The sequence below is a fragment of the Emys orbicularis genome, chromosome 2, assembly GCF_028017835.1.
Source record: "Emys orbicularis isolate rEmyOrb1 chromosome 2, rEmyOrb1.hap1, whole genome shotgun sequence".
Taxonomy (NCBI): Eukaryota; Metazoa; Chordata; order Testudines; family Emydidae; genus Emys; species Emys orbicularis.
The window spans coordinates 99,809,196-99,829,122 of NC_088684.1; the positions used below are offsets into that span (position 1 = coordinate 99,809,196).

The following is a 19,927-nucleotide window of genomic DNA, read 5'->3' on the forward strand; positions in this document are numbered from 1 at the left end:
CACAGCAGAGAAAAACCCACAACCGGCCCATGCCAGCCAACAAGAGCTCACGGGGCTCCGGCTGTGGGGCTGTTTCATTCCTGTGTAGATGTCTGGGATCAGGCTGGAGCCAGAGCTCCGGAACCCTCCCACCCTGCAGGGTCCTGTATAGACTGTCCAAAGACTGACTGCCAGCATCTGTTCTTAACTCCTCCTCTCCAAGCAAGAGGAGCCACCTCTATGATACCTTCATTTTCCCTTCCCCAACAGAACTGTAGCATGCCCAGGGGTTCCTTGGTCCCTCTCCAACTGCTTCTTGTAATTTCTGAAATGATGAGTCTCATGACCCAGTGATTTAAGTTTAATGGAGATGTGCTGCCTACACCTACTGTTACAGGTCAGTGCTGTGTTACCACCCCACTATCAGCCTTCCTAACTAAGGGGCTCTGCTCTTATATCTGGAGCTGGTGAAGGGTTTGTACTTCTTAGGAATGGCATAACTGACACAACTGATGCAGGGTTTGGAGCTACCTTAAATGGGGGATATGGCTTTACAGGAGTAGTGAGGGTTGGAAAACATTGCCACCTGGGCACTCATTTTTGTCCCAGTTTTGCTTTGGGCATCCAGCACTTGGAGCAAATGTTCAGAGCTGAGCATCACCCATATTTGGCTTTGAAAATTACCTTTTGGGTCTGAGCACCCAATACGTATGATGCCCCTGGTTTTCAAAAGTGCTGGACAACCACAGAGCCTATGAACTTCAACTGGTGCTCACTGTCTCTAATATCAAGTTCACTCCGCATACCCAAACAAGAAAATCCCCCTCCACTTAAATGCTTCTTGAAGCCATTCTCAATTGGCATCTGCTAGGTAGCTTTGCGTGACCGTTTTTATAATTAAGTGGGACTGGGTTAGAAAAACCAAACCCAATGACAAAGGAAAATCAATGCTGATTGTATTTAATCTCAGTTTTGTATAACAAATGTTTTCTGAATATTATTGCATTATAATTGGATAAGTTTTTTGTCTGAATGGAATGTGAACAATATCCTCAGCAAATGGACTGGTAAATCCTTTTAAGTTATGGTCTTTATCCCAGCAGATGAAATACATTTTGTAATGCCTAGTGTGAAATACCTGGAAATGGATGAAAGCCTTCTTTTGCATCTCTCTGTTCCAACTTCTGCGGGTAGTACCAATCCAATCACTTGCAGCACTGGCTTGGGAACACTTGAGGTTTTCAGTGAGCGGCTGACAATTTATTGCTTTCTGGTGAATGCAAATTCATACTAAGGAACCCATGTGTCCTGGAGGCATGCATAGTGAGTGACAGAATATCAGGCTCCAATACTGGTGTGTCTCTGTAAAATTCCACTGGATAATACTTTCACTGATTGTAAACAGTATGTAACAGAACATGTGCCATGAAAGCTGACAAGTTCCACAGCACTAACATATGCCCCAGAATTTTTAAAGAGATTTCTACAGATTGAAGTGCATTAGCATCCACAATATTTCCAGTACATGAATGGTCTATCTGGAGATCTTTGCTCAAACTTTAGTTTTGAACACAAAATCTTATTTTTAAAGGTAAAAATTGCTCTCTGCCTCACAATGGCACGTGCAGAATGGCTCAGCACACTGTGCACTCAGCGCGGGCCCAACTGTCAGCTGCAGTGTGCATCTAGCTATGACATGCGAGCCCATTAATTACAAGATCATTGTATGCACAGTCCATGTGTTCCTGCTTAAATGTGGTCAGGCTATGACCAGTGTGCCTTGCCTTCCACCAGCCCAGCTTCACAAACTGTGTGTTTGGGGATGCCAAAGATAGAAAGGTGGTAGAACTGACATTCCCTTTCTGAAATTATATTAATTATTGTGGACATTGTGGTCACATCCAGGAGCCCCAGTGATGGCCTATGACCCTGTTGTGCTAGGCACTGTGCAAACACAGAACAAATGGATGGTCCCTGCACTAAAGTGCTTACAGTCTAAACTAAGTTTATAGGAATCTGTTTGCTATATGGGTGTAAGGGGGCTGCGTCTGTGAGGTGCTTAGAACACTTTCAGAAGGTGTTGTCCACCTCACAGGATTGGGTTTAACAAATCTACCTGGAGGGATTAGAAGCCAACTCACCATCTGGGCCCAAATTTTCTCCCAATTCAATAGGAGTTTTGAAATGATTTCAACAGGCTCAGAAGCAGTTCCTTTGTGTGAACATATTGTAGAGTGTGTTCATTACTTACCACATTTTAGTGTTTTTTTCTTGTTCCAAGCCAATACAGTGCCTTTCTTCCTCATTCTTTTCTTAGGTTGTGCTACTATCTCGTCCTGCTTTGTTCCTGTAGCCTGGAATGACGGGGTTGTTTTCACACAGGAGAAATACATCTACAGAATAAGTCTAGCAGGTTGAAACTTCAGTATTTTTAGCTGTGTTGCTAAGATTGTGAATGTCCTGGCTGAGCCATTTTCCATATTAGGAAGGAGCTTATTAATATATTAATATTCAACATGAAGGTTTACACCTTCCAGCCACATCCAGCACTTGTCACTGTCAGAGGCAGGGCCCAAACTAGATGGGTTAATTAACTATTTGCCATTGTGGCCACTGTGAATATCTGAGGTTCTGTGTATTCTTAAAAGTAAATGAAAATTCTATGAGGTGACTTTAAAAATGTTACACTGTGTCTACATTAGATAGTAAGAGGAGTTCAAACTGGGTTAGCTATCTTGAGATACCCAATTTGATTTTTAATATCTTAGGAAGACCAGGCTTGATCAGGTCTGATTCTCCATTACCCTACCCATTGTGCAGTCACCCACACATGTGCAAATTGGGTTTGAGTTACTAGTGAATGGAAGAGGGTCTGGTCCTGGAAAATGCCAAGCACTTTCTGAGAGCCTTCAACTCCACTGACATCAGTGGGAGTTTAGGGTGCTGAGCAGCTCACTGCATTAGGACAGAAGAGCCTGATCTTGTGCCTGCTGAAGTCAGCTGAAGTCAATGAAAGGTTTCCTGTTTACTTCAGTGGGCACTGGATTCATTTTTAATAAGTAACAGCTTAAGTTGGGTACCTCAATTTAAGGGAAATAAGTTGGGATATTAATCTTTGCATTTTGTCATTATGGTCTTTTACATTTTATTAGTGTTCACCTGCTAGTAAATGCTATAGTTAAAGCTGCTAAACAATTTCTGGTATGACCCTCTGTTTCACTTGCTCATAAAAGTTTTTTAAAAAATATTTGAGGGCTGAAATTTAACATGCTTTTTCCTCAACTGAAAAGTGTTGGCAGGGCAGGTTCCACTGAACAGTGACTACACAAAGACCATCTGGCCATTTTTGAGAGACTGAAAGACTATGAATCTCCCAAATTCATTTAAAAAATTGCTAGACATTCCTGCTCCCTACTCCTTCAAGCCACTCCAAACAGACAAATATTTAAAACTTGAAATAAGATCTATAAGAAGTGCCTTTTGAGGTTTCTGTCAATCTTTTCATCAAAGCTGATTAGATAAAAAAGTTCTAAGTGACTGAAAAATTATTTGGCATTTTCACAGTTCTATTCTGTTCTGCATAGGTTCCATACTATCTGAGGCCAGATCCACATACAGACTTATATTGCTATAACTATGTCACTGAAGGGTGTGAAAAATGCACACCCCTGAGCAATGTAGTTACACTGCCCTAACCCACAATGTAGACAGCGCTATGTTGGTGAGAGCACTTCTCCTGTCAGCATAGGGTAGGTGGCTTAACTACGACGATGGGAGAAGCTCTCCCATCGGCGTAGAAGCATCTTCACTTAAGTGCTACAGCGGAACAGCTGCATCAGTACAGCTGCACTGATGCAGCATTTTAAGTGTAGACCTGCCTTGAGTAGCACCATAACAAACATTTTAATTCCCCTCCTGAGCCTAAGGGACATAGGCTGCTAGAATAATTTGCAAAAGGGATATTTATCTTATAGAAATATGCACAGCATATTCCTTAAAATAAAATAAAATTTAAAAGTGCTGACTGAACACGGGGAACAAAATCACAATTTTTAATCTTAGCACCTATCATTTTAAGGTCTCCACAATTACTGCTACATTCTGCTATGTGATGAAATTTCTTCACTTCCTTCTTTCTCAACTGTCAAGATGCATCCATTGTAGGGCTTGTCTATAGTAGAGTTGTTTTTAAGCTGATTGCCAATTAACTCAAATTAACTAATAGTTGTATGTGCTAGTTTGGATACTGCAACATCTCTAAAGCTAAGAAGACTATTTCTGTAAGTAAAAACATATGGAAGTGCTTATAGAATCAGGGCCTAGACCAATGTTGTACATACCTATATAAAAGCAATCAGATTAGGCTTTGGGTACAAATTTATCTTGCAGACAAGTCTTCAATATATGAATTGTTTCATTACTGCCTCGATGCCAAATATGCCAAGAAATATCAGACAAAACACACCATTAGTGTGTTCCATTGAGATTTTAGCAGAACATCAGAACAAAGGAACGTGAAAACAAAAATGCGGGAGAGCAACTAATAATGCCTCCCTTGGCACGTGAAACACACACAATGCAGTGGCCTTAGCTCTGAGAGTAAAGAAATTAAATTAATCCAATCAGCCAAAGAGAACTTCATTTGAGCTCAAATACTTAAGCAGTAAGGGTAACCTCTTGTTCTGTGTAGCATCAAATTTCATTTTTAAGTATGGTCTATGGTGTGTGTGTGTGTGTGTAAAAATGTAGGACTGCGTACTTCCCTCAATCTACAGCAGAACCCCCTCTAATGTCAATAGGATATTTAAACAAAGATCTGGGGTAGAATATGGCTTTTATGCAGTAACTAAAACTTTCCATTGTTATCAATATTTGTTCACTATCTTACTGCTGCATTCAGTATCACTCAATGAGAAAATATGCTCACCTTAAGATTACTGCTACCTCTGGTATTGGTCCTCTTCCTTCCCCATTCTCAGGGGAATAGCTAAGCAGGGGCTATGCCAGTACACCACTGAATTGGTGGTTTTACAAGTGAATGGAGAGAGTAGCTCAGTGATACCTTCCGTGACAGTTCAAAGTCCTTCGGTATGGAGCAAGGAAATCAAAAGAACAATGATGCTTCCTCACTCCCCAATATAAAACTATATTCTGCACCGCACCAAGAGAAGCAAAACAAAGTCATTAACTTGTTTAATTTATTTATGTCCAAACTCAAACATTCTTTTCATTATAAATATCATTGAACTCAAAACCACAGGATCCAGGGGCCACAGCTGGGTTTTTGTGGTACTCTTGTGCCAGGGTGTGTCATGGTTTGGAAGTGTTTTGGAAGTTTTTTTGTGTGCAATTCCAGCTGTTAGATTTGTTCTTCATTTACACAGTAGAATTTAGGGGCTGGAGCAAAAATTGGAAGGAACAGACGGTGCAGTTTTTACCAAGATTCTTGAGTTAAGGAAACAAAAAGTTTCCCCTGTAACAATAATGGCAGCAACAATACTGCTGCTTTTCACTCACATCACAATAGTAAATCTAAACATTGATTTATAGCAGACAGAGGAAGCCCCCACAAACAGTCATGCATATGCACTGTCCCTTGTATGGGAGCTTAATAGGTCTGACAAACAATATATTTAAGCAAGTGTTGCAGACAGGGACATTGCCAGACTGCGTGGTAGTTTTGACACATCTTCAATTACATCTGAGCCTTGAGCTGTCTGTGCACACACACACACCAGGTCTTTTAACTCACCTGAGTGATTTTCCTAGCGACTTAAGTGTAGCACAGACAGCATACATAGTTGTGATGTCCCAGTCTCTGGAGCAGAGCAGGTCCTTGGTGGTTTAAACCCTGACATGATTGATTTCTGCTGCAAGGGAGGCCTACTGGGTGAGGGTGGCAGTTAGGGCTCCCACCCCCCAAACTGGAATCTGAGGACTCCTTTCCCGCTCTCTTTTCCCAGATTTGGGCAAGTTGGCTTTCCTCTGCAGCTGCTGGTTCCAATTTGTTGGTGATGATTGCTTGGACATGAGAGCAAGCAATCAAGAGAGAGTTGGCTTCTCTATGACTTTGGTAGCTGAGGTTTTGAGGGCCAGCTAACTAAACAGGTTCACTCCTAATGAAGCTGAGTGCTTCACATTAACTGGGCTCCTCTTGCTGAGAAGCAAAATGGTGGGGTTTCCCCCCTCTCCTACCGCTGCAGAGAGAACTGGGGGGAGAGGCTGCATCTCCTTCTGCTGCTGGAAGCTGACTCCCTTGCTTCCCCCTCTCCCCTCCCAAGCACTGTGCTGATTTGGGCTAGCTGCCCAGGTTTGGATGTTCTTTACCTCGTGTAGGCTATTCTGGGTTTTAGGCTGATTGTTTAGGCATGTCCATCAGGCTCCTATCCCAGCAACAACTTCTCCCTTTCTCTGCTTCAGCTCCCACTGAGAGCCTGGGTCTCAATCACACAGGTTAGGCAGTTTCAGCTTCCCCAACCACTGACCCAGTGCTTCTGATATGGGAACTGCTTTTCTCAAGAATCTCCAATGGAAAGTGGGTTAACAAATGGGTTTACATTTATTATTATATATTGTGGTAGCCTCTGTGGGTCCCAGTTATGAATTGGTAGATGCAGTAACACATGTAATTAAAAAGACACAGTCTGTGCCTCAAAGAACTTACTATCTTAGAATATAATAGAGAAACAAGAGGTGGAATCAGAAACAGGGCAAAATTAACCATGATATTGTGATGTTTAGTACAATAAACAGCATCTCGATTCCCTAGTCATTCTCAATTGTTCTGTAGGCTTCCCATTAGAGGTGAGTTTTAAGAAAGGGTGTGAAGGAGGTTAAGATGGTGGCTTTACAGACTTTTATGGGGAGCAACTGCCAAGTGCAAGGTGCAGTATGGGAGAAAGCATGAAGGCACTTGTGGAAATATTTGTCTAATGGATGATGAAGACTGGCATCACGGGCCAAATGAAGATAAGGCCAGGGCAACAGCTTGATAATGAATTGCAGTTTATACACAGGGTAAGGTGGAGCAGCAGAATTTTGAAGCGACCCAAGAGAGTCAAAATTGCATTTGCTGAGTCAAGAAAGGAGGAGGTAGCAGTAGTCAAGATGCAAGATGGCAAAGTCATGAAGGCCTGGATAGCAAGGGAAGAAAGAGTGGGCATGAGAGCAATGCTGAAGGAGACAAGGTAATGGTCAGAAAGGGAATTCTATAGCAGCAGTGGAGAGTGGGCCGGAGAGCTGATCCCAGTTTGTAGGTTGTATGAGAAGGTGAGGGTGAGGAGATAGGCTTGGGGTCAGATGGGAAATTTCTTTGTACAAAGTTCGGAATTACACAATTTTATAAGATCCGTGATAACTCAGAAAACTCTTCATTTTTGCTACATTAACTGGAAAGTTCTTGGGTGTCAACAGGGACCTATGATGTAAAGAGGGACAGAGGCCAAGCAAACACAAAACTAAGACCTGCTCCTTGTTTGCAAGACAGTGATTCTGCAAAGCACAACAAAAGCAGATCTATACACAATTCTGAAATGTTCAGTATTTTATTTTGTTTCCTTCGTGCTGGAGGGTTAGACAGCATCTTAACACAGTCACTGGTGTGTTAACCAACTTATGACAGGAAGTGAGTGACACCTACACGTCTTCCCAACACCCTCCAGTAGTTACCCAGCCTATCCTCCCTTCATTGTGTTACTCTGCATGTTCCCCATATCTCCACCTTTCTTCCCTCTACATTTCCTTTTCTCCGGCAACTCTCACTCCTACCCCATCTCTGTTCCACCCACTAAAATAGTCAGCACTGAAATAATTATTTTTGACATTTAACACATCACTGTTAGGCTCTAGAGATAACACCCCAAAGATATTCATGGAGGATGAGATAAACAATCACTCTGAGAAGTGTGACTAAGTTGTCTGAAGAATCAGGGAATCAGATGGAATCCATTTACACCTTGCTCCTATTTGGATGGCTTACATTGCAACCATGAGTCCTAGAAACTTGCTTCTTTCGTAGTGACTTATTTTATTTTAATGAAAGCTGAGATTCTGTGGACTTGGAACATGTTGTTTGGGCCAGGGAAATACATTGAAAGGGGTGATTGGTTGACACTATCACCTAAAAGGAAGTACAAAGCACTACAGCCAACAAAAACAAAAAAACCCTCAACACTATTGTAATTCCACTTGGTACAAAAAAACCACCATGAGAAATAAGCAAGTTGGGTTGAAACCTTGTCTATATTAGAAAAATTGCACCGAGTTAACTAAATTGATTTAATTAAACTAGTGCAAACCTAAAATGCAAACACACATAAATCAGTTTAACTCTTGCTTATATCAGTATAGCTTACATCAGTAAGCTACAGAGTTAAGTAAACTGATTTACCCAGAAGTTAAATCAGCTTAAGTGCATCTACATTAGGGTTTTACACCATTTTAACTAGATCAGTTTGAATTCAGTTTAGTCAAACAGATGAAACTTTATTAATATAATCCAGCCCTCAGTCTAGTTCTGAGAGGACAAGTTTCAAGTTCATAAATATCTCCAATGCCACACTTAGCACCCTTGTAAGTATTAGCAGAGAAGCATAGGCAATCTTTCACTGCTGTTGTTTGTGTTGTACTTGTATTGTGGACAGGGCCGGCTCTAGGCACCAGCAAAGCAAGCAGGTGCTTGGGGCAGCCCATTTGCAGGGGCGGCAGCTGGCAGGGATCCAGCCTTGGAGCTGAGAACCCACGGGACCCTGGGAGCTGTAGTATTTTGGTTAGCTCCCTGCCTATTGAGCCAGCCCTGGAGCAGGGAAAGAACTACATTTCCCAGCATTCCCTTGGCCACTACCAACAGGAAAGGGAGCGGGAGGGAGTGAACTGTGAACGGGGAACAAGTGTACCCAAGGAGCAAGCGGATTTGGCCCAGATATCCCCTTGAGAAGACATCCCCAGACTGGATTAGGGATACTGGTGTGACCTCACCTTGCAGCCCCCAAAGAAGGAATTGGGTGGAATGAATGGACAGTGCCTCTCTCTATCTGAAGCCTAGCAAGGAAGGTACGTGGATCCCACTAGAATTTAAAATGAAAAGTAAGGGAGGGGAGGGCTAGAGGACTTGGGCAGCTTTAGATACAGTACCAGGCGCGTAGGAGGATTTCCACTTCTGAGCCATGGAAGCAGAAATTGACTTTTCCTTTCCAGATTTAGCTAATATTCAGAAAGGGAATCTAGCACCTGCCTTCCAGATTTGAACACCTCAAAATTCAGGAGTGCTCAAGCTCAATTTGGGCAGCTGTTACTTCATTTCTCCCAAATCAAATATACTGATCCACTGTAACTTGCTGTAGAAAAAGTAGAATAAATTGAGCAAGAAATGCTTCCCAGTGATTTTTAGGACTGGAATTGCTATTTTCAACAGCCATTGCCTTTTTTTTTTTTTTTTAGTTTTATTTGTTTAAAAGGAAGACCGTGATATTGCATTGGCAAATTCCCCATAGAAACAAAGAGTGGAACAAAAGAATAATAAAGGCACCTCAACTTTTCCTCATTTATGTAGGACAGTCTTATAATATGCATCCAGATATCCTCCAATCACACAAGCTGAAAATTGTTCCACTTTACTGCAGTTCTGTAACCATATGGGAACCAATCCTGTCTGTGTTCTGTGCACATCCAAAATTCCTGCTCAATGACCCGCCCTGGGAGCGAGTTACCACTGACCTGGAGAGCCCAGGGCTGGGGCAGCAGGGGGTGTGTGGGTGGGAGGGGCAGTAGTGGGGGGGGGGAAGGGAGAGCCCAGGGCTGGAGCAGCAGGGGTGCGGGTGGGGGGGAGAGTCCAGGGCTGGGGTGGGGGGCAGCCAAACCTTTTTTTTGCTTGGGGCAGCAAAAAACCTAGAGGCGGCCCTGATTGTGGATGTTCTATATACAGCTGGTTGAAATGTTTTAGACAGAAGTTTTCTGTCAAAAATAGGCAGTTTTGTCAAACATCAAAGGTTTTTGTGGGAATATACTGATTTTGATGAAACTTTTGAAGGAAAAAAGGTGAAACTTTTTGTTTTGGCAATGTCAAAATGTTTCATTTCATTTTTACTTTTACATAATATGAAAATATTTATTTCAATATACTATATTAGGTTTATATATTATCTTTAATATTCCATGTATATAATATAACCTTTTAATATATTATAAAGGGTGAAATGTTGGAGGGCAGGGGTGATTCTAAAGTATTTGTTTGCTTTGATTTTTAGTTCCTGAAAGTGGAATATTGAGTGTAACCTTGGAGAAACAGGTTGGTAAATTTCTGTGTAAGGTTGTTTTGCTTCAGTAAATGAAAACATTTTCTTAAAACTCAAGGTAAGAAATTATTATACATTGTTTTATGTATCTTTATATAAAAAGTTACAAGTAGCAAGCATATGACACAAAGAAATGGAACAGTAACAACAGTAATTGTGAATGCATGCTTTTTACAATGTATCTAATAAAAGGCATTTTTTTGCCAACTCAAATATTCAATAACATACATGCAGATTATTTTCTCAGTGGTCAAATTCAGTCATTTTGCTAGATGCATATCCAACAAACATTTCTATTGAAGTGATTATGAATGGCTAAATACCTGATTTCAATAAATTGTTCCTGAAATTGGGTATCTTACTTCGTAACCAAATTTAAAGAGAGGAAAAAAAGAAAAAGAAAAATGACTAATAATGATAATAATTAGAGTCTTATTGCCATCTAATAATTTTACTCAATACAGTTTGCTGAACTTTATCATGATATCATGAGAAAAGGTGGTCAGAGAGTCCATAAAACCTCTAGCTGGTGTTTCCATGGTCCATAGTTTCACATTTCATTGTAGCATGTTCAAAATCACTCAGGAGCGCACTATTCTCAAGCAGTCTATATAATGAAAACAATGTACATATAACAAAAGTTCAATGTATAATCATCTTCTTTCACGTATTACACAATAGACAAGCTGATAAAGACATAAAATGTATTAACTGAAATAATACTAACATAAAAAATAAAACTAGGATAGTTTCAGCCAGGAACTAATTTCTTCTTCAAGTTTCCAGTAAATCTCAAAATGTATTTAAAAACTAAGGAGCACTTTGTGGCCAGCAACGAAATTACAAAAGAAACATGTTATTGTGCAATGGGAATATCTTGCTGAGGAAGTAAGAAACGTCTATAACTCTTAGGTTTGGATAAAGGCAGTGGAATGAAATTTAGAAATATATCCACTTTTTTTCCAGACAGTTGAAATAATTCACTATAGATTTTTCTTTTCACAGTCCCCATGTTTGTGTAAATAGTTCTTCTCTGAAAACAAAACACAGTTAAAATATTTTCTCCCTATAAAGGAAAACATAGGTACACAAATATATTTATCTATGTAAAAAACATTAAAGCATTTACACTTTCTCCCTACAAAATAGATATTTACACTTATAAACATCTGTATAATAATCGTATATATAACAATTGTGTATAGCCTATAATCTAGCTGTAACTTCATTATGAAAGTTGAGATGATATTTATTCAGATAAATGGTGGTGGTAATAAATTAATTTCAAATGAACAGCCTAATAAATGACAAGTAAAATGATCTGTAAATATTAAAATGACACCACTGACTCCCAAAACTAACAAAACTCTGCCTCACCACGCTTGACTCTGTTGAATTATTCAAACGAATTGACAACAGGTAGCTTCATATCTTCATAACTAAAATAAGTTAGGCTGCCAGATTTTACATACTGTATCACATGATAGGACTTTTAAAATGTAATTTTCATAAATGAAACATGAAACACCACATCCATGCAAAGCATCTGTCTTTATAATGTGCTTAAAATGCAGATCATAGTTAGCAGTGGGATGTTACAAAGCTATCAAGTATAAGAATTTTAATAGATGTAATGTTTAGTTTATATCGTTAAGCAGTCATCTGCAATTTTAAATTCTCTCTATATATACACACATTAAAAACTGACTCTCTATATACCAAGATTTTAGCTCGCTAGCATATATCTTAAAAACTATCAAACTTTTTCAAATAAAACAATATATAATGGAATGCAACAGATGGTGCATGTGGCATTCATGTATGTTTACTTACCTTGAATTTGTCTTTTAGACCCTAGTTGTGTTGTACTCAGACTCATGTTTGCTTAGAGACCCAATGAGGCAGAACCTGGAATGTTATGGCTATTTCATTCAACATAATAATGTTTGCATAGAAAAAAAGAAATATATGCATATATACACTTAATAAAAAATATATATCTTGATAATTTGATCAATTTGTACCAATAGCATGAAGCCATTTACACTGGCATGCAACTAGATTAAAGTAACGGATGAGTTTTTAAGAGACTTAGATGGCTTAAATGTGCACGCGCAAACACACACACACACACACACCATGTAGGGCATATAAAACACAAAAGCACAACAATAATGTATGCAAGGCAAAACACAAATACATATAAAAAGTTTCTGAGTACTCTTTTCCAAATAAGTCATTCATAAGTGTTTCTGTTTTCCTTTTTCTTTACTTGTAAACTTTTAATCATTCTTATTTACAGGCATTCAAGATGCAATACACAGTAAAAATAGCTTCTGTATTTAAATAATGCCAGACTTTGCTTTTTTTCATTGATTAGAAAGACTCTTCTCAACAACATTTTTATATGTAAATATATAATAATATTCTATAAGCATTGAAATGTCTCATTTTAAGTGTGTGTATGAGAGAGATATTAATATGACAAGCAGCGATCTCCTGGTTAATAACAGAACAAGTATTGTAATTTTTGAAAATATTGTCATTCAATTTGTAGAAAACAGTGTTTCATAAGAAAGTGGGTTTCCTTCTCTCTGAAGAGTGTTTTGCATTGGTCTGTCATGCACCAAAATAGGTCAAAACTCCCCTTTTTTACTCATTTGGACTTTACTCTTGGATTATGGACAGTACTCAAGGCCACCTCTTAGCTATAAGGAAACCACATGCATGTAGTTCTTTCAAAAAACTAGATTTTATCAAAAACTTCTTTGGTTTAGTAAACATTGTACCCACTCTTAGTTGAGAGGTAGGGGTGTGTGTGTGTGTGAGTGTGAGAGAGAGAGAGAGAGAGAGAAAGAGAGAGAGAGAGAGAAAGAACAGGGGCGAGGGGCTTCAGGAAGGGAGAAAGTGGAGAGAGAGAGAGAGAGAGAGAGAGAGAGAGAGAGAGGAGAAAATATAATGGCCTAACCTACAAATAAAAAGAAACACATAAAAAAATGAGGAAAACAAGAATATTTTAGGGGCAATCAAGTCCTTATGCAATAGTCTTCATCAAAAATCTATTGATACTGACCGCTGGACAGATTTATCATGTCTTGACAGCCTGTGACTTGTAGTTGGTACCTCTTCAATTTCATCTATCTCAGACGCATCTGCAGCATCTTGTGAGTAGCTATGCTTCATGACAAGGATATTTCTCCTGTTCATGGGCTGGATGAGGGGCTTTACAGGCTGGGGTTGTATTTCTGTCAAGATAGAAGCATCTCTTGTGCTGAGATTACTACGACTGCCCTTAGTGCTAGACAGTTGTGATCCACAGTGATGGTCATGAATGCATTTTGAAGATGATCTCCGCAGTTTATGATAATTTTCAAAGTCATCTGCAACATCTGCAAGGTCAGCTGCAGCCCCTGTCCCTCTAAGAGTACATAACTCATAATGAGGAGGCTCAAACACCTCCTGGAATACTGTTTGATCAAAGTCTGTTTTCCTTTGGACAAATTTTTTACGAGGTTGTTTGATCTGTACTATAACAGAGATAACAAGGAGGATGATCACAATGCAAGAGGTCACCCCAATTATAGTCCCACTGGTATTGGTAAGTTGGTCCAAAATGTTAGCCTTTCTTTTTTCTGTGTAAAGAAGAAAAGCACAGCATTAATATCCAATTTAAAAAGAAACACAGCCATCACAGTTTTGATGCTTAGCATAACGTTGTTTCTATTCTGTGTTTGAGTTTACAGAAGCAATTTTGTAAAAACAATTAACATGTGGTATTAATAAAAGATAGAGCAATCATATACAGATACCACAACCTTTCCCCTTTGCCAAGTGATAATCAGGATGTAACCAAACTCAAAGATATGAAAGGCTAGTTTCATTTTTAAACACTGTCTTCAGTTTCATCCCCAAATCCCCATTGTATTCCAAAACAAATCACGAGTCTGCTACACAACACTTCTGTTTTACTTCCATCTCCCCTCACTAGATACAGGAGATTGGGAAATGAGATCAATGAAAGCAGGAACAGTTTATGGGGATTTAAAAATAAATATTTATTTGCATTTGGAACTCATCTGAACTCCTAATATTAATGAGCTGAGCTGATGGTATTCAGAGATTGAGCTGAATCAGGAGAAAATGGAGGAGTTATTCAAAATAAGGTTTCCAGGAAAAATCCTCTATCAGCCATTATTTATTTTATTTCCTAGAACTGGCTTAATGAGTATGAGCCTTCAGAACACCATTGGCCCCAGCTCAAAGGTTGATCCTACACACTACCTGTACCTTACTATGGGCTGCCAAGTGCCAATCTCGCCCATTGTTACTTTAGGGAAGAAAGAGAAATTCTCCCTGCCTGCTAAAATACCTGTCCCAGCATTCAGTGGACTCTCAGAAAGGGAATTTAATTTCATCTCCCTTTTCTATGTATTTCTCTGTGGTTTGCTTCCTAATTTACAGGTGCCTGGGTGGGCTGATGATGGAGCTCAATGGGAGTTGAAAGAATTCAGCACCTCTCACTAACAGGAACTTTAGGTACATGACTTTCAGTGAGAAATTGTGAATAAGGTTTAACTTTTAATTCAGCCTCATTTCTACTGTCAAACATTGGTGTTACTTCAAAATCAAAAGCATTCACAACAAATCAGTGACACCCACTGCTTGGCCTGCAAGCACCTTTTCTTGTGGCCTTCATGGTATTTAAAGTGATGCTACACTCCCCATTGGACTGCTACTGTAAATTGGTTCCAGGGTCCTCCAACCAAGTGAAGAAGACCTGGCAGCAGCACCAGATTCAAAAAGCAGAAGCACCACAATCAGCCTATTTGTTTGCTGGATCCAGCAAATCTACTTCTCTAGTAAGAAATATAATGGGGAATAAATAAAAACATGCATTAGTGGTAATGGTACTGCTTCAGCATGGTACTTAGACAATGGGAGATGAGATTCATTCTAGAAATTAAAGGGACAAGTGGGTCTCCCTCCTCTTTTTTTTAACTTATGAAGAAAAAAGAAAAGCGATATAGCTTTTCCTCAACTGTAAGCCTAGCTTCTGCAAGGAATATTACTCATTTTAAGTGCCTCATTGTGTTCATTGCCGGTATGAGTTCATTTACATTTTATTTTCTTTCCCTGCTTGTCAGAGGATTTTACAGACTTCAGTGGACTTATAAGCTGACTGTTAAGCCACCCTCATTTTTTCCCCTTGATTGGTTCCTAAATTTGGCTTATCCCATGTTTCCAGGATCAAATCTGCAGTGACAGAATAAGCAAATGGTGTCCACAGCCTCAAAGGAGAGTTAGTTAAATTATTTTTTCTGAAGAAAACAAATGCTGAATTTTTCAAAAGTCAAGGGAATCTGACATAGGCCACCTGGAAATCAATGCCACCACCTGATCAGGAGTGCCAATATCTCTCCATGACACAGACATCATGCCTGCTTTCCTGTATCTATTCTTTACATTTCAACTTGACTGTGAGATTATACATGGATGTGGCTGCTTGATACAGAATTACTCCTGCTGCACCTGGGGTTTCAGTGCTGCTGTTATTAGCAACAAGCATCACAACTGGAAAAACTGATTTCAAACATGATAAGGGATGCTTTTTCCGTACTTCCCCAGCCATCCACATTGATGTCAAAGTAGCTAGTGATAGCTTAAACCTTTCTTTCTCCTCCTAGCCCACTTCATAAAAGAGCAAATACACCTTTATGCCCCACCTCCTGCCCCACTACTGTAAAGGTATCTATGACATGGACTCCAAAGCTGAACAACAGACTTTAAACCTCACATATACATGAGAGACAGCCAATGGGTCACAACCTATACAACCAAGTTAAAAGCAAAGCAAAATGGCAACATTTTATGCAGGTTCACCAGTGTTTTCATCTCTTTACTTTTTCTTGGTTGCCTGCTGTATACTGCCCCCTATTTGCCCTTGCTTGAAGCCTTAACCCATAGGTCTGGCACATAGGTTAATAAGTCACTGAGTATAATCATGCTGTTCCCTACATAGTTAAATATCTTGACAATTCCAGTTTTATATACCTATAAATTACCTTTACAGTGGTTCTCATCCCAAGGATACACACAGTTCTGGAGTCCATTGCAGACCAATGTATTATTAATACACATATTACTATGGCAAAAAAACGAGTTGGCTTCACAGGGGGCTAAAAACAAAAAGAAGGAAAACCAATATTAAGCAGTAAATCACTCACCTTTCAATACTAAGAACACCTAGGAATGACGTAATCTTAAACAGCAATTAACTATATGACAGAGGTTCCTCAGAAGCAGTAATTCTTTATTATACTAGTTGCACCACTCAACTCTCAAATCGCTCACAGCATACTAATCGGGGGCACAGGATTTCTCTCATGTTTAAGATGGATGGAACTACTGCCCAATTTTTTTTTATTCTAATAAATATTTCAGTTTAGAATGTGTAGAAACTCAGTTCTAGATAAAATACTGGTGTCAATGATTTAAGAGATTGATCTACCCATGTACTTATTTGACTCATATTACCAGCATCTGAACATAGCCATTCCACAGGAGATAAAATACTCTGAATGATAAGAAAGGAGAACTACAATGCAAATCCATCCTTCTGATAACACATGTACAAAGATTATAAAGCTCTATGAGCCAGGGGTAGTGCACAGTTCCCCTAAGGTGCATAGGCTGGTGGAATCAAGTCAATAATACTACTAAAGTCTCAGGATGAAAGTTGTTCTGAAGGCCATATACTATCAGTTTGCACATGCAAAATCAGTGCCATCAACAGGAATTGTACATGCTTATAAATGAACTATGCCGTTCAACTGCTGAAAGTCCTCGGGTATTAGGCTGGTAAGGATTCTCCTTCAAAATGCTTTAAAATGGTAAAATTAAAATATTTAATGCTACATATATAAAATGTCATTTCAGTAACATTCCTTTTATTAAAAGAAGAAATTCAAAGAACGTTTTAGCATTTTTAATGTCAACTGTTTAGTTATATCAGAGTAAAACCAATATAAACACATTAGTTTAAGCAAACGTTTGTGGTCATATAACACTGAAAGCATTTGCTTAAAAAAACTGAAAGTTGTTAAATGATCTAATCACGTTGATTAATCTGAAAGGATTGTGATGGTCACAATAATGACTTTAGAAGTCAACTGCTGTTCTCATGAGAGCATGTGTCCTATGCTTTTTTTAAGTAGGATTTATGGTCACACACATGCTTGGCATTGAGACAGACGTATTTTAGAGCAGTTGCAGATTTACAAACTAAGAACAGTACAAAGGATTTATATTGTGGAACTTCATGACTTTCTATATCACATAAAAAGAAATCCACTTTTTAAAAAGTGCCTAACTGCAGATTTCCATAATTGACTGTAACGGCTTCTTCAGAGCTGTTACAATCTGTTAAGCACATAATAAATGTTATCAAAACTTGTACATTTCCCCAAAAATACAGTCACCCAATAGAACATAACAGCTATAATCTGTATTTTCAATTTTAGCACATACACCAAAAGCGACTTAATTAGCCAAGCAGATTATAATGACTCCAATAGAGCAGGTATGCTCCATCAGCTAAATAATATGCCCTTTAAAAAAGCATAAATATGTATCTGTCTGATCATAAATATGTATTTCTGTGATAGCACCTTAATGTTTTTAAAGGTCTTTCATGTTTACTCTCAGACTTCCCCCTGCCCCTTGTTTTCATCATCGTGTTGCTCTTAAAAAAAGCCAACCCTATAAAGTGGTAGAGTAAAATGTACAATACTTGTCAAAATACAGCTGGGAGAAAACTTGCCATATTTGGCTTACATGGACTCCAGAGGTTGGGGGATCTATTTTCTGTTTGAATCGTTGAAGGTTCCACCCCCATGACCATTTGAGTTTGGAATTTAAACACCACATTTCATAACCAAAGTTCAGCTAAGCTGAAATGGCTGGATTTCACCTGGCTTCCACAGAAAACCAACAGACCAGAGCAGCTTTGCTAAAATCTCAGTCCAGTTTGTTCAAAAGGCTGGGAAAAACTTCCCAACCTTGCCATGGCCCCAGGCTGAGTTTTAAGTTTGTTACAAGGAGGTTGATATTCTAAATTAGACAGAAACACCACAATAGCTGATCATCAGGCTTGAGAGCAGTAAGAGTGAGAGACTGTGTTGCAGTAGCACATACCTGCTGGTAGGGATGCACACCTATCAGCAGATATGTGCTACTGCCGCAGTCTCTCTCTCTCTCTGCTGCTACTGTTGTGTGGAGCCACTTGGCGGTGAGGGCTGGTGGAGACACCATGTTATGTCAAACAATTGCCTCCATCTGAGATATTATTGCATTTGTACATTATAGCATCAGTCAGAGATCCCAATCAAAATAAGGAGCCCTATTGTACTGGGAGCTATACACTGTATATATACAAAGACAGTCCCTGATTCTAAGAGCTTATGCTCCAAGGAAAAAAAATTCACACAGCCAGTCATGCTGAGCAGCCAGTCGTGCTGAGGTATGTGGATATATGGCAAGGAAGAAGTAGAACACAGGGGAAGGGGACCAAAAAAGAATAGATTGGGAGAGAAGAAAACAGGAAGGGAAAGGAGAGACAGTGAGAAGTTTGAAACAACAAATTAGAATAATCAAAACCCGTGGTGAGAAAAGAACAGCAAAGCTAGTCTCAGAGCGTGGAGAGAAAGGTCTGAAGCAGCATTCTGTCCCTGAGAGTGTAGAGACACTTAGATGCTTATGTCTTGTTCTGGCCTTAGTAAATCCTAGCTGCTGTGGTCCTAAGTACCAGAGAGGAGACTAATGATGGAAAATCAACCCCAATAAGGGGAATTTGAGGAGTGGTTTGAGGGAAGAATAGGATGTCACAATGCACAGAAATAGAGGCAGATCCAAGTGTGAGAATGGAGGAGGGGGATAAAGAGTGCAAGGAGGAGATAAAAGCAGCATTAAGGAGAGAGAGAGGAGCATGGGGTACACCAGAAAAAAAGCTAGGCAGAAGTGACAGCTGAGATGTAGGCAGGGCTGGAAAGGGGATGACAAGAATTTTATATAGAATGAAACAGGAAATCACTGAAGAAATTCAAGGATGGGAGACAATATGGTGAGAGAAGCAGCAGAAGATAATTTCTAGCAGCAGAATTTTAAATAAACTAGAGCGAAAAGAGGTGAGAAACATGGAGGCTAGAAATTAATAGGTTACAGTTGTCAAGGGATAGACAAGACAAGCCTCAGTGTTTCAGGACAGAGTTTCAGGACAGGGGTTAGTCTATGGGGTTGAAGGTAACAGACAGATCTAGAAGGAGTATGTAGAAGAGACCTTTAAACTGGACAGGAAGGACATCATTAGTGATGCCCCTACTGAGGGCAGTTTCAGAAAAGCAGCAAGGGTGAGGAACAGGTTAGAGGCTTTCAAAGTGAGGGTGGGACTTTAGTGTATTAAGAACCAGTATGTTCTTAAAGAAGCTTAAAAGTGAAATGGAGGAGGAGCTGAGCAAGGGTTTTTTAAAGGCAGAGGAAACAAGATCAAACAAAGGAAAAGAGAAAGGAGTAAGAGGTTGAGAATAAAAGAAAGAACAGCTGAGTGATGGAACTATGGAGGAAGGAGGAAGCAGGTGGAGGATAGGTCATGGGGTTAAATG

At 39.5% G+C, this 19,927-nt stretch overlaps 1 protein-coding gene across 2 annotated transcripts in view; it reads right to left on the reverse strand.

Annotated features, from left to right (window-relative positions):
• Window positions 1–12,118: 12,118 nt before the first annotated feature.
• Window positions 12,119–19,927, reverse strand: part of NETO1 (neuropilin and tolloid like 1) — an 87,942-nt gene continuing 80,133 nt past the window's right edge. For both annotated transcript variants that reach the window (XM_065399349.1, XM_065399348.1), the window contains exons 8-10: window positions 16,334–16,447; window positions 13,345–13,903; window positions 12,119–12,179 (exon numbers count right to left, since the gene is read on the reverse strand). In XM_065399349.1, the coding sequence (XP_065255421.1) occupies window positions 12,119–12,179; window positions 13,345–13,903; window positions 16,334–16,447 (734 nt within the window). The remainder of the gene's footprint in view (window positions 12,180–13,344; window positions 13,904–16,333; window positions 16,448–19,927) is intronic.